Below are 23,067 nucleotides of genomic sequence, written 5' to 3'. Positions count from 1 at the left end.
GCACAAATTCCCACAAAATCCTATAAAATTGTAAAAATGGAAAAAATTATTTTTCTTGTATTTTTTAGGAGTGATTCTTATAGGGCAAAAATCACGTGCTCATAGCTGCCCCTCTTTGCTCGGAAACACGAAGAGTTTTCGTGCAAAGATAAAGTGAACAGATACGAGCGATTTTTGCCCGTTTGAATACTCCGTGGGAAGCATTTTTTGAAAGATTTGACCACACCTTGATTCCGAGGTCGCCTACATATCCTTGGCTATAAAGTAATCAGGTTAGTGTAGTTCAGGAAGTTTCGGTAGTTGGGACTACCAGGAAGCTATGATTTCAGTGTTGCTGCTGCTGCTACTGATTGCTGAACTCCTTATTACACCAAGATAAAATAAAAGAAGCTAGACTAAACTATGATCTATGAATTACAAGAATCGTATCTATATCTTCAAACTTGATCTGGCAGTTTCTGCCGCTCTGCTGACTTGTACTCTTCAAATGAGCTTCCTTTGTTGCTGACTTGAATTGCATTTTGAAGTGAATTCCCTTATTCTCTAGGTGGCGCCTGATTGCCGACATTTGAACTGTACTCCCTTGTTCTCTAGGCAGGTTCCTGATTACCAAAACTTGAATTGTATTCCCTTTGTCACCTTAAATTGTTTTCCCTTGAAACTTGTGCTGCCTTCCTTTGAAACTTGAACTACTTTCCTTGTTCTTCAAGTGGACGCCTGATTGCCAAAACTTTAACTATGTTCCCTTTCTCTCCAGGTGGGCGCCTGATTGCCAAAACTTTGACTGTATTCCCTTGCTCTCCAGGTGGGCGCCTAATTGCCAAAACTTCAACTGTATTTCCTTGCTCTCCAGGTGGGTGCCTGATTGCCAAAACCTGTAACTGTATTCCCTTGATCTCTAGGTGGGTGCCTGATTGCCAATCTTTAACTGTATTCCCTTACTCTCTAGGTGGGCACCTGATTGCCAAAATTTTAACTATATTCCCTTGCCCTCCAGGTGGGCACCTGATTGCCAAAACTCTAGCTGCTTTACCTCGGAACTGGCCTGTTTTCCCTTGTTCTCTAGGTGAGCCCCTGATTGCTGAACTTGACCCATCTTCCTTTGAACATTGCTACTTTCCCTTTGTTCTCCAGGTGGGTGCCTGATTTCCAACACTTTAACTGCTTCTCCTTGAAACTTGACTTGTTTTCCCTTGTTCTTCAGGTGGGTGCCTAATTTCCAACACTTGCACTACTTTTCCCTCGAAACTTGACTCATTTTCCCTTGTTCTCCATGTGGGTTCTTGATTGCTGAACCATCTTCTCTTGCTACTTGGAACTGTTTTCCTTTGAAACTTGCACCATTTTCCCTCGAAACTTGACTTGTTTTCCCTTGTTCTCTAGGAGGGCTCCTGATTACTGAACTTAAACCGTCTTCCTTTGAACATTGTTGCTTTCCCTTTGTTCTCCAGGTGGGTGCCTGATTACCAACATTTGAATTATATTCCTTTCCTCTAAAACCCGAATTGTTTTCCCTTATTTTACAGGTGGGCTCCTGATTGCAGACACTCGAACCATCTTCTCTTGCTACTTGGAACTGTTTTCCTTAGAAACTTGCACCATTTTCACTTGAGACTTGAACTGTCTTCCCTTGTTTCTCCAGGTGGTTCCTGATTTCAACAAAACAGACAAAACAAAAGACATTTTCTTCCCCAGTTTGATATTGGGAACATCTGTGAGTGTTAAACGATTCTTGTTATCAAAACAAATTCTAAACTAAATTCCTTTATCCTGAGAATTTCAAACCAAGCCTCATCTCAAAGGTGAAAAACTCAAATGCCAAATTATACTTCCCAAAAGTAGACCTCTTATCAGACTTTTGTCATTTGTGAGGGTCTCAAAACTTACTAAATTCTCTTATCCAGTAGGATACTGGAGCTTACTGCCAAGCCTGTCTGACACCTGCTTTCCTCACGGAGAGTTTCTCCGAAACAAACGAAATTTCCTGCCCCTGTTTCAATCAAAGAAAAATCTTGTTAGTTTGAAAATGTGGTGGTTAGTTTGCAGCATTCTTGTTGAGGGTGGCCTTTCCACTACCATGCTTTGTTTTGCTCAGCTGCATCTAACTGGCAAAGAGTTATTTCACCTTCTGATTGAACCTTAACCACGAAGCCCTGAATGACCCGAGTGCTCTGTAGTCAACCTGCTATTTTAACATATCTGTCTTTCCCATCTGAACCTCTGTGTTTCTCCCCACAATTCACGAAACCATTTGATCACCTAAACCCCGACTAACACCTTATTCTCCGTTTTGCATCATGCTATTTCTGGCATGCCGTGACCGCGCTTTGCTTTGTGCAATTTGGAAGTTGGTAATAAGCTTTGAAATCTTTTCTTTTGCTTAGCAAGTCTAACATTGAAAAGATTTAGAGGAATAGACCTAAAGGAAATGAAACACAATGACTTCGAGAGTTATGAATAGAGAAGAAAATCAAAGCACAAAGATTGTTTGAGGAAGAATAGGGAAAAAGGACTTATCTGAGTGAGGCTGCTGGCATCAATGATCATGACATGCACTCCGGATTAAACATCCTAGTATATTCAGTCAATCCTTTACAGTCTTCACACTCTATGCCTGGGGTTCCCATAATCCGATTCCTTTGCAAAGTCAACAACCTTATTCGGCTTGCGGTGCCCTGAAGGGTTTTCTCCAGCAAACCTCTCTCATTTATTCATATCTCAACTCATTATCGCCTTACGGTGCCCGTGAAGGTTTTCACCAATAAGACTCTCTCATTTTGATTTATCTCATGTTTCCGTCACCTTACGGTTCCCGTGAGGGTTTTCACCAATAGGACTCTCATTTTTCATTTTTCCTGCTTAGACTGGAGTGTTTCCCCTGATATGAATCACACCCCTACTTGCTCGACTTGAAATCTCTTGAAAACTGATCAGAAGGTCTTTCTTTGGACCGTAATGTGGGATTTTGGATAGGGTTAGAAAGAAAGGGTATCACAACGGCTCAAAACAACTTGAATGGGTTCAAAATTACAACTTTTGAAATCAAATCTCTTACAACAACCGCAACTTTCTACCCTAGTTTCTTTGCCTGGGGCCTTTTGAATTTTTATTTTGATGGGACCGAACCGTGAGGCTGCCTACGTATCCTTAAAAGGAATCAGGTCGAACGTAGTTCATGTCATAATAATTGCTTTGTTGTTGTTACTTTTCTCTTTTCTTTTTCTTTCTCTCTTTTCCTTTTCTCTTCTTTGTTTTTTTCTTTTCTCTTTTTTTTCTTTTTTTTCCACTCTTTTCCATTGTTTTCTTTCTCTTCTTTTCTTATCTTCTGTATCTGTGTTTCTGAACTTTGCTACTGATTCCAAAAGAGGGGTATGAAATAAAACAAATAAGGCTCAAAGGGGTACCAAAGTATAAAGTATTTAGATAGTAGAATAAAATGCCTTTGTCATTCCAATCTTCAAAATATGCCAAGTACAAATAACAATTAGACAAACCAAGGAAACCATATATAATATCTTTTGACTGCGTCATAATTGATAGTCATATCTATACATTTTCCTTCTATATCTATTAAATATAAAGCACCGTTGGACAGTACTCGTGTTACAATGAACGACCCCTGCCAATTTGGGGCAAACTTGCCTTTCACTTCAGCCTGATGTGGAAGGATGCGTTTCAATACTTGCTGACCCACTTCAAATTTTCACTGACACACTTTCTTGTTGTATGCTCTCGCCATTCTCTTCTGATACAGCTGGCCATGACACGCTGTTGCCAATATTTTCTCATCAATCAATCTCAACTACTCCATTCGGGTTCTGACCCACTCATCATCATCAATTTCAGCTTCAGCAACAATCTGAAGGGATGGAATTTCGACTTCCGCGGGTATCACTGCTTCAGTGCCATATACCAATAAATAAGGAGTTTCACCTACTGAAGTGCGAACAGTAGTGCGATAACCCAACAACGTAAAGGGCAACTTTTCATTTCATTGCTTGGAACCTTGCACTATTTTCCGAAGTATCTTCTTTATGTTCTTGTTGGCTGCCTCAACTACTCCATTCATCTTGGGGCGGTACCGGGTGGAATTTTGATGTGTAATCTTAACCTGTTGACATACCTCTTTCATTAGATAGCTATTAAGATTAGCATCATTATCTGTGGCGATCACCTTTGGGATTCTAAACCGACAAAGGATATTTGAATGAACAAAATCGACCACTGGCTTCTTGGTCACGAATTTGAAAGTTTTAGCTTCAACCCACTTAGTGAAATAGTCAATGGCCATCAGAATGAAACTGTGTCCATTGGATGCTGCTGACTCAATTTGTCTGATGACATCCATACCACAAGCAACAAAGGGCCATGGTGCGGACATTGTGTGCAACTCAGATGGCGGAGAATGAATCAAATCTCCGTGTAACTTGGCGTTGATGACACTTGTGCACAAAATTGATGCAATCTCGCTCCATGGTGAGCGAATAATAACCAGCGCAAAGAATTTTCATTGCCAGAACATAACCACTCATGTGCGGTTCTTTTGTACAAAACTCCTCCACTGAAGAGAAATCCTCTTGCCAGACGTCAAATTGTTCTCTTTTGATCCCCCGTGGATTGTGCCAGATATACCCCCGACCTGATGTACTCCCTGATATTGTGGAACCAAGGTTCATCCGTCAAGTTATTCTTCCACTATGTTACAGTAAGCATGCTGATCGCAGACCTGAATGTGCAAAGGGTCAACATAAGCCTTATCTAGATGATGTAACATCAACGCCATAGTAGCTAAAGCGTCAGAAACCTCATTGTGGATCCTAGGGATATGCCCAAACTCCATTAATCTGAACCGCTGACAAAGATCCTGCAGACATTTTCGGTACGGTATGAGTTTCAAATCTCAGGTCTCCCATTCTCCCTAAATTTAGTGCACTAACAGATCCGTATCTCCCAACACCAACACTTCCTGGACTCCCATGTCCACGGCTAACCTTAACCCCAAAATGCATGCTTTATACTTGGCCATGTTATTGGTACAATAGAAACAAAGATGAGCAGTGACAGGGTGGTGATCCCCTGTTTCAGAAATGAGTATAGCTCATATTCCAACACCTTTCATATTAGTAGCCCCGTCAAAGAAGAGTTTCCAATCGGGCTTTTCATCCTTCTCGACCTCGTCAATATGCATTACCTCCTCATCAGGAAAGTAAGTCTGCAAAGGTTCATATTTTTCATCCACCGGGTTCTCGGCCAAAGCTTGGGCTTTCATCGCCGTCCGAGTCACATATATGATGTCAAGCTCTATGAGCAAGATCTGCCACTTTGCAAGCCTTCCTGTGGGCATAGGCTTCTGAAAGATATACTTTAGAGGATCCAGACGAGAAATGAGATAAGTAGTGTAGGATGACAAATAATGCTTCAGCTTCTGTTCTACCCAAGTCAGGGTGCAATATGTCCTCTGAAGGTGAGTATACTTAACCTCATAAGATGTGAACTTCTTGCTAAGATAATAGATGGCTTGCTCTTTCCTGCCAGTGATGTCATGCTGACCCAACACACAACCAAATGAGTTATCCAAGACTGCCAAATAAAGAATCAACGATCCCTCGGGTTCCAGCGGGACCAACACATGTGGATTCGACAAATACTCCTTGATCTTATCGAACGCTTCTTGGAACTCATTAGTCCATTTGACCATAACATCCTTTTTTAGCAACTTAAATATGGGCTCATAAGTTGCCATGAGCTGAGCAATAAACCTGCTGATGTAGTTCAGCATCCATAGCAGACCCATCACCTCAGTCTTGTTCTTTGGCGGTGGTAACTCCTGGATAACTTTGATCTTTGACAGATCCAATTAAATGCCCTGCCGGCTGACTATGAATCCCAAAAGTTTCCCCAACGGAACACCAAATGCACACTTTGCAGGGTTGAGCTTGAGATTGTACCTGCAGAGCCTCTGGAAAACCTTTCTCAAATCTCTGACGTGGTCAGACTGCTTCCTGGACTTTATGATCACATCATGAACGTAAACCTTAATCTCCCTGTGTATAATGTCATGGAATATGGTTGTCATTGCCCTCATGTAAGTTCCCCAGCATTTTTCAGACCAAAAGGCATGACCCAGTAGCAATATGTTCCCCATGGTGTGATGAATGCCGTCTTTTATGCATCTTCTTCATCCATTAAGATCTGATGATACCTTCCATAGCATTCCACAAAAGACCTAATCTCATGCTTGGCAAAATTATCAATCAAAATGTGGATGTTGGCAGTGGGAAGTTGTCCTTTGGGATTGCTTTGTTGAGGTCGTGGTAATCAACACACACTCTGGTCTTTCAATATTTCTTTGGCACATGCACAACATTGGCTAACCAAGTGGGATACCGCGTGACTCGAATGACCTTTGCATCAAGCTGATTTATGACTTCTTCTTTAATCTTCACACCCATGTCAGTTTTGAACTTTCTCAACTTTTGCTTGACGGGAGGGAATGCTGGATCAATAGGCAATTTATGGACCACCAAATCGGTACTCAAACCTAGCATATCATCATATGACCATGCAAAAATATCCTTATACTCAAACAATGCTTTAATTATTTCTTCCCTGATTTGCGGTTCAAGATGGACACTTATCTTAATTTCTCTGACATTATCTGGATCCCCTAGATTGATTGCTTCCGTATCATTGAGATTAGTCTTGGGCTTTTCTTCAAAGTGATTTAGTTCCTTACTAATCTCTTCAAATGCCTCGTCCTCATCATATTCTGATTCATCATCACACTCTATTTCTTGGATTATTATTTCAGAATTAGATTTGCTTTTAAGACTTGGCCGAAGATTCCTCATGCATGTCATGTCATTGAAACCAGCATAAAAAGAACTGTACAAAGAAGAAAAGAAAAACAAAAATAAGAACTATCAGGAATGATGGAAAAGGGAAATTGCATTTCATTGAAAATAAAGGATAACAGGGTTTGTACATCAACAAAAAAAAATAAAAATCTGGGTTACAACCCTGGAATGACCCAGATAGAAAGGAAAACAAAACAAACTACCAAGACTCATTTCGAGTAGGGAGAGGAGTAGCCTTCCAATTGTTAAGCTTTACATTTGGACCGACGAACTGCACGTCTGTTTTTCTAGAACCTTCTCCAAATTCTACCATATTCACATCATCAAACAACCTATGGAACCTTTCAATTAACTCTTCATCAATGTCAACCACAGAACTTGGAACTGTCGTCACCGGGCGTTTCCTGACACGGGGCTTGATTAAAAACCCGGAGAGCTGCGGGATAGTCTTAAGAAGTACCCACACCTTTTGTTTCAACCTTTTAACCCTTTTCACATCTGCCACTATAGGTTTGAATCCAAGACCGAACGTACCCAAGTTTTCAGGGAGGAATACTAGTTGTATGATACCCTACAAGGATGCACCTAGACCCTTAACCGACACAAAACCATTTTTCAGCATTTCAAAGGCCACCATGACGGATGCAAAGGCTATCTTGGGAGTCAGAATACCTTTCCCTTCTGGAACCTTCTTGACCAACAATGTTTCAAAAACCTGATAGACCAAGGCCCTTTGTCATCTTCAGCCTCAATGAACGTGATGGAGGCATCACTGTGAGCACACAAATTCTCTTCACCATGCACGACGATCTCCTGTCTATCCCACTCAAACTTGACCATCTGGTGCAAAGTGGATGGGACTTCTTTGGCGGCATGTATCCAGGGCCGTCCTAATAGCAAATTCTAAGAGATGGCTATGTACAGTACCTAGAACTCCATGGTGAATTCCACCGGTCCTATTGTCAATTCAAGCACTATATCACCAACCGAGTCTTTCCCTCCACCTTCAAAACCTCGGACGCATATGTTGTTCTTGTGAATCCTCTCATAATCAACTTTCAACTTGTTTAGAGCAGAGAGAGGGTAGATGTTTGCACTGGAACCATTGTTAACTAACACCCTGGTGACCACAGAATCTTCACATTTTGCCGTAAGATAGAGAGCTTTGTTGTGTTCTGTACCTTCCACAGGAAACTCGTCATCAGAGAAGGTGACCCTATTCACCTCAAATATTTTGTTGGCAATCTTTTCGAGATGGTTCTCTGAGATTTTGTCAGGGAAATGAACCTTATTCAGAATTTTCATCAGGGCTCGATGATGCTCGTCTGAATGGATCAGCAATGATAGCAAGGAAATTTGAGTGGGCGTCTTTCTCAGCAGCTCCATGATAGAGTAATCTTGTACCTTCATTTTCCTCAAGAACTCCTCCGCCTCTTCTTCAGTGACTGCTTTGTTTACTAGAACTGGATTATCTCTGGATGTTTTGGCTTTCCTTAACTCTTTCGGGGCAAAGCATCTCCCTGAATGAGTTAACCCCTAGGCCTCATTGACTTCTTCTTTCACTTCCTTTCCTTTGTAGGTCACTATCACCAGTTCATAGTTCCATGGGATAGCCTTGGTATTGATTATCGGCAACTGGGTTACAAGCTTGATGATGACAAGATCCATACGGGCACCCTCTACAACTATGATAGGCTTGTTTGCCAACCCTCGCACGACCATTTTTGACTTTTCTTACTTGGGGATCTTTTCTTAACTACCACAGATGGTTCACCATTTTTCGTGCTCAACTTGTTCACTGATCTTTCAACGGTTGGTTTTTTGACTGGCTTGACCTCACTGGACTGAATCATCATGATGGACTGTGAAGGCTTCTTGAGCTCCCCTCCCTTGTGTACTATCTCGATCATGTTCGTTTCCTCATGGGTTGACAATGGGTTATGGTTGATGTTGGGTGCCTCTAAGGTTTGGACTTCAATCTGGTTTGTGTCGATGAGCTCTTGGATGACATTTTTCAAGTGGTAGCACTTCTCTGTATCATGCCCCGGAGTACCAGAACAATATTCACAGCTCACGGAGTAATCAAGATTCTTTAGAGGAGGGTTTGGCAATTTTGACTCAATTGGCCTCAGCATATCCAACTGCCTCAATCTATGGAATAAACTGGTATAAGAATCCTCCAGTGGGGTGAAAGTTTTCTTCCGCTGCAACCTCTCATTTTTGAATGCTAGATTGGTTGGAAACCTGGGCCGGCTGGGTTTCGGTAGGCTCGTGGGGGTGGGTAAACATTTTGTGGAGCTGGGTGGGTGTTTTGTGTGGCTGGGGCACGCCATTGTGGGTAGGCAGGAGGTTGAGTATATGTCTAGGCGTGGTGTATAGAAATTTGAGGGTCTGGTGATGGGAAGTAATAGGGTGGATTATATGGGGTTTTGGTGTATGTTTGGTGACGGGCGCGAGGCTGGGTATAATGGTGTGACGGGACCCTCGGTCCAAACCATGATCCTGAATCAATTGTTGCCACATCTTCTTTCTTCTTCTTTCCGATCACTCCTCCAGTATCATTCTGAATGTCTTGGGTAGTTGCTTTGATGACTCATGATTTTGCTTGATTTAATCCCTTCTTCCACCATGCCACCTATCTTCACTACCTCATTGAAAGACTTGCCTATGGCCGATATTAGATAGCCAAAATAAATAGGCTCCAAAGCCTGCAGAAAGGACTCCACCATTTTGCTCTCCCCCATGGGAGAGTTGACTCTTGCCGCTTGTTCTCTCCAGCGAAAACCATATTCTATGAAACTTTCACTAGGCTTCTTCTCAATCTTAGTCAAAGACAAACGATCTAGAACAATCTTGATGTTGTATTGGAAATGACGGGTGAATGCTTGGGCCAAATCATCCCAGGTATACCATCTGCTGTGATCCTGACGAGTGTACCACTCCAATGCCGCACCACTCAAACTATAGCTAAAGTACGCCATCAACAACTCATCTTTCCCACCAGCTCCTCTCATTTTACTGCAGAATCCCCTCAAATGTGCCACCGAGTCTTCGTACCCGTCATACAAATCAAACTTTGGCATCTTAAATCCCACAGGCAACTGAACATCGAGGAATAGACACAAATCTTTGTAGGCTACGCTCACATGGCCTCCTAATCCCTTCATGCTTCTGAATGATGGTTCCAGGCTTCTTACCTTGTTGAACATCTCCTCATGCTCTGGGTTTTTAGGTGGTTTCTCATTCTCAACTAGGAGGTCGAAACGAGGAGGGTAGGAGTAATGCTCTAGGGCCTTGAAAGTAGGATCTGAGGGATAGTATTGGTTATCTTGGGTATGGAATAAGGGCTTACTGGAGGATCGATAGAGTGTAGCAGGTGGGGGTTCTATGAAAACAAGGGTGGCTGGTAGAGGGGTATATGGGATTGGTTTGGGTGGTGGTGCTTGTGGGGTTTGGGAAGTGGTGCCTTGGTAGTGGTGGTAATGGGGAAAGCCTGGAGATGAGTCAACAGTGGAAGGTTCTTAGGACTGAGCCAGTGGCGGGACGAAAGTAGGGTTAGCGGGGTATGATGGTGGTGGATGCCCCTTCATCCATGCTTGGTACATCTCTGCCATTTGGTGTTTCAACTTATGCAACTCCTCTTTCAGATTAACATCAGACTCTTCTCCCTCCCTTGACGGATCAACAACACTTACATCTAGTTCTTGGCTAGCCATGATCAACTTGTCTTTGGACCTGGTATTGTACGGGCGAGTTGCCAGAATGCCAAAAAAACTAACCACCTTCCTGGACTTGATGACAACAAGAAAACTTGTTAGCAATTAAGAGCTTAGAAGATAGGCAACCGCACGTTGGGGATGAAATGCACCTAAGTAGTTAACCATTTTTATTATGCATTTGAACGACTACTTGCATCATCCCGGCTTTCACTACTTTCCATTTTGCAATTCTTTATCTTTTTTTTTTTCCATTCCTGCTTTTCTTTGCTTGATTGTTGCTTTTACTCTATCATTTTCCCCTCTCTTGTTTTGCCATTGTTTCCTTCCCACAGCTTTTCTTGTTTTCTCTCCTTTTTTTTCATTTTTTTTCATTTCATGGTTATGATCGAATCCTATGGGGATTGCCTACGTATCATGACGCCGCATGAATCAGACCAAGCGTAGTTCTGGGAACATGTTCAAAATAAATAATAAAAAAACAATTTTTGGGGTTTTCAAATTTCATAAAATAAAACATCTTGATTACGATAACTTCCCCTACAAATTTAAACAAAAAAACTAACAGAGGACCGGCAACTTCAAAAGAAAACTAAAAATACAGACTCGAAATGAACTAACAAACTGACAATACAGACTTGAAAATAAACTAACAAAAACAGACTCGAACAAACAAAGTCAAGAATACATAAGTGCTTCAACTGCTGCTCCAGTTGGCCTTGCTGTGGGACTTTACGCCTTGTCTTCTTGGAGGCGAAACAAGTCATCCATGATCTGTCAGACAAAAATCATAACTGAAGTGAAGAACATGGACCTGGTCATGTCTTCACACTCGTTGCATTTTATCACAATGTAGTCCGCAATTCTCCGAACCCTTTTCCCTGATAATACCCTTCTCCTATAAAAACCATCCGATCTACTGAGATCTAGCATCCAAAACTTGTTTGGCTATATGATTCTGCTCTTGAAGATGCTGCTGGTCTTTTTCTAACTGCACCATCAGAGCATAGCAGTGCTCCCTTTCTGCTTTGAAATCTCTCGCCTGCTTGGCCATTTTATTCTCAAGAACATTGACCTTTTTTTATACTCACCATTCCTTTGTCATACTTCTCCTTCAGTTGCCAAACGAAATTGGCCCGTACCTCCGCATTCTTAGTTAACTTGGCTTGGGCATTTTCTAGCTCCGCTTCAGTCTTTTGCAAATTTTCCTCATAGTCACGCACTTTTTGCATAAGGTTGTAGATGAGCTTTTCATCTTTTCTGCTTCTGCCCGGGTTCTCAGCTGCTATTCTCATTTTTCGAACTTGGGCTTGGAGAGCTTTATTCTCTTGAGCTACCTATCTTTTTTCACCTTCAGCTTCTTGTGCCTGGAGATAATTATAGAATTCCATGTTTCTCAGCTTCTCTTCCAAGGTGTGAATCACGACTTGATATTTTTTCTCCTTTTTCTCTCCAGGTCAACCTTTATTGGATTTTATCATCAAAGGCTTGAACATGAGGTCTCTTGGCAGGCCTCTCGGGCTCGGGCTCTAGTTCGTTGTTTACACAAGACCTTTTCTCAAACCATGCGGCATAACTTGGATCCACTTCCCCCTGTGCAACATCTGATACCTGGGTGCCATTTTTCAGATATCGGCAGCCATTCCAATCCTGCTAAACTAAAGTTTCGGTCAATGTAGCTTCTGGATGCAGCTCAATGACCTGGGTGGTTATATCTTCATCTTCGGGCACCACATGATATCTTCCTAACTGCCTTAAGACCCTCTGCGGTGTATATGGCTGGATACTCCTCACACCCATCAACCTCAGGTAACCCTTGGTAGCAGTCATGTATATGGCTTCTGTCATCGGGAGTCATCCTATAGTCCACTCGACCTGACTTGATTTGAGAGCTTTCAAGTGGGAGACCCAAGCTTCAAACCCTTCTGACATGTTGTAGTCTTTCACCCTTTCCTCATAACTTTCAATGAAGTTATCCGGGCTCGAACCATAACTCATGAATTTGGGATGATGGCGGAGATGCTCTATCAACCACATTTGTAGAAGAATATTGCAACCTTCAAAGAATTAAGCCCCGACTTTGCATAATGTCAATGCTCGATAAATGTCTGCCAGCACTAATGGGACAAGTGTATGATCTTCCTTGGTAGTGAGGATTTGTGCAATTCTGACCATACGAGTATCCACTGTCCCTTCTGCATTTGGAAAGACCATGATCCCCAAAAATGCCACAATAAAAGCGTACCAATGATGAATTTGCCAAAGGCCCTTATCTTGTTTGTTTCTCAACCCCTTTTCATGCGTTTCGAACCCAGTTGAGTGCCCGGACCTGAAGTACAAGAAGTGGAAAGAACAACACCCTTTGCTTGCATGGGCCTTCTTCATCTGTTTACTGATATTCAGGAGGTCAAAGAATTTGTGCACGGAAGGAGCCCTTGGAAATATAAGTTGTTGTTTCCCCAATTCCCTGCCAAACTCAATATACCCGGCCACTTCCTCCAACGTAAGGGTGATCTCAAAGTCTGAGAAATGAAAAACATTATGGACAAGGTCCAAAAGGTTACAAAGCCTTGATTAGATCTTCCCATGGTTTGATTTCCAAAATATTTATAAGGGCACCCAACTATTTTTTCACCCACTTCTGACCATCTTCATCTAGATCATTCCACCACATACGCAACTACAACTGAGCTTGTTCTATGGCCACTTCTGATGAGTTCTGGGCAGTGTTCATTTGTACCTGTGGAAGATTAAGGTTAGATTTTACTCTGGTGGACCCTTTTTGTAAAATAGGTTTTTCAATTTCTAAAAGAAAAATCAACGGAACATGATTCCTCCCCTATATGCTAATTTTAGCAAACGTGGATGTTTTCGCAAATGTGGCCCCTTCGCAATTCCAAATAAATTTTGAGGCCGGGGAGAATTACTTTATAGAAAATGACACTTTACCGGAAGACTTGTCCGTTATTTTACAATATAGCCCTTCGACAACTGAAGATACTCTAAGGCTATTTCGACAAGAACGACTTAAGATATTACCGAAGCTGGATCGGCTTATTTTTGACCAAAACCCCAAATTACATTTATTTGACCATTTACTCTTTTTTTTTTTGAAAAATAAGGTCAAACCTTATGTAGGTTGCCTACGTATCCCACATCCGGTGAGAATCAGACTTGCGTAGTTCGGTCAGCTTTGACACACTTGAAAAGGACACAGTATTGACTTATTTTGAAATGACTCTTTTTTCTGTTTTTGAAAATTTTGGCAGAGTTTCGGGACATTTTCAAATACCGCGGATTTTTTCAGAACCAAGCTTTATCACTCTTGGTTTTTCCTTGATTTATTTTTCCATAGCCGGTCAGCATGCATGCTGAAACAAATAAATGTTCACATAGCACATAGGATACATAATGATGGTCTATTATTTTGGATACACCTGTCCTAGACGGACCCAAGACCTGTGTTGAGTCCCCTAAATCAAATGCACATGATGCAAACAAACGTTCCTACTAGGGATCCAGCATGAGGCTGTGTTTCTCTAGGTTTAAATACTGGGGTTGTGTTCTAGACTTAGGTTACCCGAGCGGACACTCGAGCCGAAGAGGGGGAAACGTACCGGGAGCATTAAAGTCTACCCGGCCTTGTTGCTGGCCCAACCCTGTTCTTATTTGGTATAACTTCTATAGAAAAAGCGGGCCACGCGAACGTGTGCACCATTTTTAAAAGACTCAGATGGGTGGCATAAGAAGACAGTTATATACAATTCAAATAATATTAAAGCGGTAAACAGATAGAAGTTAGCACAAAAGGTTCACATAATACAGTAATATTAACAATAAATGAAGCCAAGTAAAAATCATAAACAAGCTTGAATTCTTGAACCCTGAACCAGAGATTCTGGGTTCGGTCCCCAGCAGAGTCGCCAAAGCTGTCACACCTCCTTTTTACTATCCCAAAAGGGATATAAGGGAAATTTTTCCAATTTAAGTGACAATCGAAACGAGATTATTATTTAAGAATCAAAGTCGCCACTTGAGATAATTTATGGTGTCCCAAGTCACCGGTTTAAATCCCGAATTGAAGAAGGTTTGACTCTTATTTACGGTTTGCGAACACAGAAATCCTAGGAAAGGAATTCTGTTAACCCGAGAGAAGGTGTTAGGCATTCCCGAGTTCCGTAGTTTTAGCACGATCGCTTTGATCATACTTGGCTTAATCAAATTGTTTCATTACTCAATTTTAGAACGCATGTGCATTTGTCTTTTTTTAATTAAGAAATTATCTTAAAACAGGTCACGCGTACGTGTACCCATTTGTTTGGCACGTCAAAAATTGTGTCACGCAGACGTGTCCACAATTAATAATGCTTTATTATTATCAAGAAAGTTTGGCCAAAGTTGCGCGAACGCATACTCCGGTTTTGTTTTTTTAGAAATCATAATCATATCACGCAAACGTGTCCATAATCACAATGATATATTAAACGGGCCTAAAGCAACTACGAGCGGTCATTTTTAATATCTAAATTATAACATTCGTGAGGGCCATGAGCGATTCCATTAAAATGGCACACCTCAATCTATTCTTTCTTTAAGAAATTATACCTAACTAAGGCCATCTAAAGATACTTGATTTTATATAAATTGAATTCTATCTAAAGTTACTGTAAATAAAACTACATGAGACATTATATTTAAAATTAACTGCTTGGGGGGGGGGGAATTCCGGGCTTGCGTAAGCCCAAAAACAACCAGGAATCCGAAAAAGGGGAATTGGGTTCAAGGAGAGGCCCAAGACTGAAACGGAATCAGCAAAAACCATTTGGGCATAACTGGGCCAACCACGAGGCCTAGTTGTAAGGCTTAGTGCCATCACTTGAAGCACAATTGATCACATGAACATCTTGAAATCGGGTAATGCATTAAACGAAAATTTACAGGGTAAGCGAAACAATTAAGCTAGCACTGAAGGGCCCTAGCTTGAGAATAGGCCGCTCGATTTGGGCCTATGTTAGGCCCCATTCAAAACCCAACAACCGTCTTACCCCATGACAGCCCAAGTCATTTTGCACAAATTTAAAAAGATTAAAAAGCATACCCTGAGATTAAATCATGTTAATATGTTAAAGATGCAACATTTAAAATTATCCTTAGTCAGAAGTCACAACAGCCTGCACATAATTCATTTTTATCACTGTCATAATGTAATAGAAATCCTTAACTCTAATACATATGGCATACTAACATGGATTTATTCATGTCTATCTCCAACTCTACACAATGCATTGATATCTACCGAATTAAAGACAACATGCTGAAAGTGATCAGTCACTTGAACTAATATGGCATTTCACAAGCATTAGTTTAGTACAATGCCAATAAATTACAGTCAGAACACTATACTAACTGATGTTTAGCTTAAAGTATATATATTTCTATGTATATCGCCTCATATTTTACTTTTGTTTCATGAATTTGGGATGTTAAATGCTATGATTTATGTTAATTTGAAGTGTTTTTATGTGTAGGAATGATTTGGGAGCAATTGGGGGCGAAACGCGCAAGGTTTTATCCAAAACGAACAAAACCCGACGAATTGAGCATTTGGGCGCCACAAGAAGCGCCTGACGCCACCTGTGGCGCTGGAGGCAGAATGGAAGTTTGAGGCAGTGCCCTGGTGGGTGCCTGGCACTACCCAGGGCGCCGGTGATGTGATTTTGTCCAATTTCTCCCGGGACAAGGTTATTTCGGCCCTAGACCTACCCAACACGTATAAAAGCAAGACTAAACTATTTTTGAAGGGAGGGAGATGCCACTTTGGAGATATCCAACGCACTTTGAAGAGGACTTCACGTGGAAGAACACACACCACGCTTGGAGGAGGCTTCTAACTAGTTTTTCTTCTCTTCTCTTCCTTTAATCTCATAGTTTATTAGTTCTAGAGTTTTGGGTCTATATGAACATTGTAGTTTGAAGCTTAGATTGTTCTTATTATTTTATCATATTGGTTTATTTATTCGTTCTTGCACCTTGCGTGTGTGTTTGGGAGCAACACTAACTTAAACCCTGAACATTCTAAACTTTGTAAGGCTTATTAGGGAATAAATACTAATGCCAATACTTAACCACAACTAAAATACAGTAATTATCAAACCAACTAATCACAGTAAATGCTAAACAACAGAACATAGGATCTGAAGAAAAATCCATTTCCACTTAAACAATTGTTAAACTTCAACTTGTCATTTCATGGGTTGGGGAAATACCTGGATACAACAAAAAAAACAACAAAACTTTAGCAAAAAGAGAGTGAGATCAGCAGTATTTTAGCTACAGTAATTAGCAGCAAAGCAGCCAGTTTAATCCATGTCTATAACCTAAAAATCAACAATCAACAAGGTGTTCAAGCTTTGAAAAAGAAAACCAAGGAAGTTGAAGACCAGCTGATCAATGGAACAATACTTGAGATCCCTTTTTTTGTGTTTTTTTTTCTAATTCTGAAACCCTATCAGTGTGTGTGTATTTTCAGTATTCTAGGTGCAGAGAATGGTAAAAATCTCATCCTTTAGATGAGGGAAAAGGTTCTATATATAGGTGTTCACTCTCCATGTGCTGCTAAGGAATTTTTTCCATTAGGGCCTTGCAGCCCACCCTAAATTTTAGGAGAAAAATATCTTTCAAAACTGATTTCTGTACAGCTGTCCCCTTTTTCCCAGATATTTTCAATTCTCAGCCTCTTATCCTAGTAATTTTGGGCAGCTGTCCATTTTAGGAAGTTTCCAATCAGTTACTAAATATTCTCTCAAGTTCCCCCTTAAGTCCTTAGTTATTCAATTAAACCCCTGAAAGTCTTAGGCAAACAATCTTCTAACAAAAACCATAGGCAAACATAATCAAATGGTGTCAATTTCTAAAACCTAAATAGATTTAACATGAAATGAAACCAGAAATCAGCCAACACTAGAACCATTAAGACTTTCATTAGCAAGAAACAGTCAATGAATGAACATATTTCAACTTTTGAAGCAATTAAATCAACCATTTAACAGGGAATCAAATTAACCCAAGATACTAACATGCTGATTATTAAACACAAAATAAACCCTAATTGAAAAACTGGAAAACTAATGACCTAATAGCAAACTCAAGAATTAATCATAAACTAACTGCCTATCATCAATGATTAAGCACAGAAGCTAATTAACAAACTTAAAATAAGAAACCTAAGTCATGCAATTAAACAAAAATAAAACCCATGAAGAACGAAACCAGAGAAAGAAGAGGAAAAGATCAAATGGAAACAAATAAAACAAGGCAAGAGAATTACCCTTGCTTTCTTCAAACGGAACCTTTCATGAACTTGAATAGCCTCTCTAATGAAAGAAATGAACCTTTAACTATCATTAATCGACTTTCCTTAACAAGGAACAATCGATTAATGACGGTTTGGGGTTCACTCGACCACTTATTGACCAAGAAAGGAAAAGGGGGAAACCTAGGGCTTTTTCGGAACCCCTGATTCAAAATTGACGGACTTGGGGCTGGTTTGAGAGGAAACAAAGGCATATTTGTGGAGAGGAAGGGTGATGGATTGCATGGTGTGAGTTGGGCGAGTTAGGTTTGTGGAGATTCTGAGTTTAGATCCGAGATTCAAGAGGTTTGAGGGTGATTTGGGGAAAAAGACTAGTAGATTTGGAAAGAGGAGGATGAGGAGATCCTATAGTGTTAATTTGGAGGGGATTGGAGTGGTCTGGGGTGTCGCCACCGGCAGAGACAGTAGGGGTTCTTAGGGTGGCGGTCTCTAGGGTTTGGAATTGAGAGAGACAAAAGTGAAGTGGGGGGAAGGGGGTCTAAGGGGGTAGGGGTTGGTTCAGACAGTTAAATACACGAAGAGATCCGAGTTCCGGTCCGTTGGATCTTATTGATCCAACGGTTGAGATGGGGGGAGGCCAAAACGGGGTCATTTTGTTTAATGGGGAGGGTCTGGACCGGGTTAATAATTGGGCATGGCAGAGCTAGGTCCTTATAACGAATTGGCCCAACTTCTAAAATAATCCTCTTTTTCCAAATTCTTTTTCTTTTGTATTCTCTTTTCTCTTTTTAATAAAAATTCTAAATTAAGATCCTAAATTATTCTAAGTTGTAAAAATTCAGCTAATTATCCAACTAAAAGTTATAAAAACTAATTGACCCTAAATTAAAAGGAAAAAACTATTAATCTAAAACTAAAAGCTAAAAAAAATGTAAACATGAGCTATTTTTTATTTTAGTTTTTAATAAAGCAACTAATTTACTAATTGACCTTTGAAAAAATGTGAAAATAAAATGTAAATGCAATGCATGGTATTTTTGGCATTTTCATGATTTTAACAAAAATAAACATGCACATAAATGCAAACAATTAGCACAAATTCCCACAAAATCTTATAAAATTATAAAAATGGAAAAATTATTTTTCTTGTATTTTATGGGAGTAATTCCTATAGGACAAAAATCACGTGCTCACAATAATGCCTTGGTGGTTCATTTTAGAAGGAAAGATCTAACTTTTTAGAGAAAGGTAGGAACATTTTAGAGAGAGAAGGAAGAAACCTAACATTCTAATCATCCAATCTTGCACCAATCTTCAAGAATTAAGGAAGTCAATCACTAGATTATCATCTACCCGGGTAAGTCCTACTCCTAAGCTTTCATGAAAGAGGTTATGAGTTTATGTATATTGTAGGGTTGGAAATAGGTCATTCATGTGACATTAGGTTGTAGTATGTGGGGTTAATGAACCATTTTGGGTAGTTACTTGTTGAAATTGGTTGAGGGAGGAAGGGATTACCATTGTAGAGCCTTGTAGTCTATTTTTCATGCTAGGTGTTTGAAAAAATTCCTAAGAGAGTTACACCATGGGAATCCTTCTAACTATTAATCGATTTTCGCTATCTTCCTATGATTGTTATTGTTAGGAGTGTTGGGGCGTTGTAGTAACTTAAGGAAAGCTCAAGCGAGGTATGATGGCTAAACTTTCTCTCTTGGAATTGAATTCCATAATGTTTATGTAAGTGCAAGTAGGGTTGGCTCAAAATCCCCAATTTCTATATTCTGGGTTATCCCCTATAAACTTGATTATTTTGAATGAGATTTATATCGAAAGATAGATGTTCAAAGTATGGTTTGCTTATTAAAATGTTATGGCTTTGAGTCGTATTTCAAATGAAAGTTATGATGCCAAATTGTGTGAGATAAAAACTCGATGTGCTTAATACTCATAATTGCTCATATGTGTACCTAAAGTCTTAACTTGAAATGCTCTTACTATTGATAACCTTTGATAAGGCTTGAAAGCGAAAGAAGCAAGTATGGGATATCACAAATGTGGCCATCGTTCCAAGAGTGAGAATTACAATTGTGGCCAATAGTACCAATAAAATGAAAGAATGTGTGAAAGACTATGAAATGAGTTTTGACCCCTTTATATGATAAATGTTATTGATGTCCTATGATCACCCATGGAAAGTACAAGTAAATAATAGTATGAACTTGAAATGTAGTCACTTTGCCGAAATGAGGATTATGAGGCATTGGATGTTCCAATAGGTTTCAATCATAGTAGGTATGCTTCTAAAATAATAAATGTAAATGACTCCGATGTTAAGTCCCCCAATGTTCATGTATATATATGATTCGTTTACTGTTTAATTATTGGAAACGCGCCTTCTCTTTATCATAAGCGAGTTGGGTAGAAAGTTTCTAATATGCTTGCTTGACCAGGTTCACTCGGTCGAGCGCCGGTCGCTCCTCGGTTTTGGGGCATGACAATATTATAGTACGCGAGTATGAATGATACGTGGGGATTTTGACTATTTATTAGTGCCTTTAACTTCCGTTTTAGTCCAAAAGTGTTTAATTATATTTCCGAAAACAACTGAAATATGCTTAATTGCAGGAGTATTCGAAAATGAGCCACAAAGATAAAATCTGACTCAAGAAGGAGTAACATGAACTCAAGGATAAAAAGCAGGCAAAAACATAATGTGTGGACCACAGAATTCCTTCTGCGGTCACAGAATGTGAAGGAAGTCTAATAGAAGATCAATGTAAAGTGCGGACTGCACATTTCATGTGCGGCCGTAGAAGCTACCCAAGAGTTCAAGTTCAAAGAACTAACATCTCAAGATGCGGACCGCACAATTATTATGCGGCCACAGAAGTCAGCCAAGCGGCCGCACTCAGATTTGTGTGGTCCACAGAAAGGCCCTATGCGGTCGCACTCAGTTTTGTACGGACCGTAGAACAAGAGACATGGGGCCGCAGTCCAGAATTGTGCGGCTGCAGACTCCAACTCCTGTTAATATTCAAGCAAAATGTGGACCACACATGGAATTGTGCGGTCGCAGAACCTCCAAAAGGGCAATTTTGTTCGAAAATTTTAGTTGTGTATAAATAGACTTCTTCCACGAAATTAGGTCAAGTTTTGCATATCTAAACTCCTGTAACCATTTTTCTTTACTACTTCAGGCAAATTTAGCTTACTTTAGTGTTTTAACATTGGATTTTTGTCTTTTAATCTTTCAATATGAGTTTAGTTATCATTTCTTCTTCTTCTTCTTCTATTCTAAGCATGAGTAGCTAGATTTTTATCTAGGGTTATGACCCAACCATAGTGTGTAAAACTAATGGGTATTTAATTTATGGCTTGTTTATGATTGGGTATTGATTATTTGGCATTTTCTTGCCTTTTATTGTAGAATTAATGATTGCAAACATTATTTCATGCTTATTTGACTTGGTCTCTACTTGAGAAAGAGAGAATTAGTCTAGAAAAATTTGGCTAACAAGAATTTGGGATGAAATCAAGAGATTGATAGTCCCAATTAAAGAGTTGAACCTAGAGATAGTAAAACCCGACTTGAGCATTTATCAACTGTTTTGTTCAATACCCATTTAGACTTGAGAAAGCCATTTGGGCAAAATCACTCTCTTACCTAGAGGTATTGAGTGGGTAATTGAGTGTTGATAGCTATAATACACCCCGGCCAACAAAACAAACATTAAAGTCTACACCCCGGTAGGCAAACACCTAGGTGAAGGTCATAACCCTAGGCCTTTTACAATATTTGAAAACAACAATAAAAACACCATTTCTTAGTTTCAATTACTTATTTTAAATCTTTGTTTAATTTATCCATAGAACCAACCAAATGTTTGGAAGTGTAATCAAAGATAGTTCAAACTCATATACTGTAATAAATATTCCTAAATCCCAATCTCATATCTCCCTGTGGAATTAGACCCTGACTCTGTAAGGTATTACTATTACATTGACCGTTTCATATCCTCGAATAGAGGTGTGACTTGGACGAGATCAATTTTTGGTGCTGTTTCCAGGGAGCTAAAAATTGATTTAGCTATATATATTTGGTTTGTGTGTGAATTGTCTTCTTTTCCTTTCATGTTACTAATCTTTTTGGTGAAACAATTATAGGTGAAAAATGGCTCTCAACAACAATGATCCTTTTGGAAACATGCCTATGGGGATGTGGACGCGGAAGATTATCAAGTTGAAAAGGTTCCTCTTGATTCTCAAGCAAATGGATAAGGCCGACCACCTCAAGAAAATGTTCCCGTTCCACCCCCACCTCCACAAAGAGTGGCTCCACATTAGGTGTTTCCGAATGAAGGATACGCAAGTGCCTTAGTCCCGCCCCGCATTAGGGCAGGCAACTTTCAAATCACAAATGTCATGCTTACATTTCTAGAGCAACGAGGATTCTTCACCAGGGCTTTGAATCAAAATGCGTACAAGCACTTGAAAGGGTTTGTGGACACTTGTTGGGGGAGTAAACAGACAAACATCTCCGAGGATGCTTTATGGATGAGGATATTTCCTTTCTCTCTACGGGGGAAGGTCTTGGATTGGTTAGAGAGGTTGCCAAATCATTCTATCCATACATGGGATGAATTGGCCGAGAAATTTATTTCCAAGTTCTTTTTTCCTGGGCATATGGCTACTATTAGAGATGAGATTCTAGCTTTCAAACAAGAACCAAATGAGCCTTTGCATGAGATATGGGAGAGGTATCGAACTATGGTGAAAGAGTGCCCAAAACCCCAAACAATGACATGATGGAGGCTATGATTCAACAAAATTTCCATAGGGGGTCAATACTACCAATCAATGCGTGGTCAACCAACTTACAGGTGGAAATTTCATGACAACGCCGTATGCGGAAGCTTGTGAGATTCTAGATGAAATGGCATATACTTCATCGACATGGCAAAGTTGAGCAAATGTTCCTCAAGGTGATCCAAATGTATTCACTTGCATAAAGAATTACATGATCATGAGCAAGCAATTTCCGAGTTGACCACCACAATGAATCAACTAGCCAAGGCTCAAATTCAACAAGTGAAAAGTCCTAAGAAAGTCAATGTGATGGAGGGAGTTAGTATGATGGTAAATAAGAGAAGGCAAAAGGGTTTTCAAGTGCAAAATCGTGTTG

General features: G+C 40.1%; 1 protein-coding gene across 1 annotated transcript; it reads right to left on the bottom strand.

The window, feature by feature from the left end:
- Window positions 1-9,415: 9,415 nt before the first annotated feature.
- LOC138876000 (uncharacterized) lies at window positions 9,416-10,024 on the bottom strand. The gene has a single exon (XM_070154884.1). The coding sequence runs from the start codon at window positions 10,022-10,024 to the stop codon at window positions 9,416-9,418; it is 609 nt and encodes a 202-aa protein (XP_070010985.1).
- Between the last annotated feature and the right edge of the window lie 13,043 nt (window positions 10,025-23,067).

This window comes from Nicotiana sylvestris, chromosome 8, assembly GCF_000393655.2.
Source record: "Nicotiana sylvestris chromosome 8, ASM39365v2, whole genome shotgun sequence".
Lineage (NCBI taxonomy): Eukaryota > Viridiplantae > Streptophyta > Magnoliopsida > Solanales > Solanaceae > Nicotiana > Nicotiana sylvestris.
Note: the sequence above shows the minus strand (reverse complement) of the source record. Positions and strands in the feature narration are given on the sequence as shown.

Bases quoted from the DNA above. Each gene is read 5' to 3' on its own strand.
- LOC138876000 (XM_070154884.1), bottom strand. From the start codon at position 10,024: ATGAAGGGATTAGGAGGCCATGTGAGCGTAGCCTACAAAGATTTGTGT.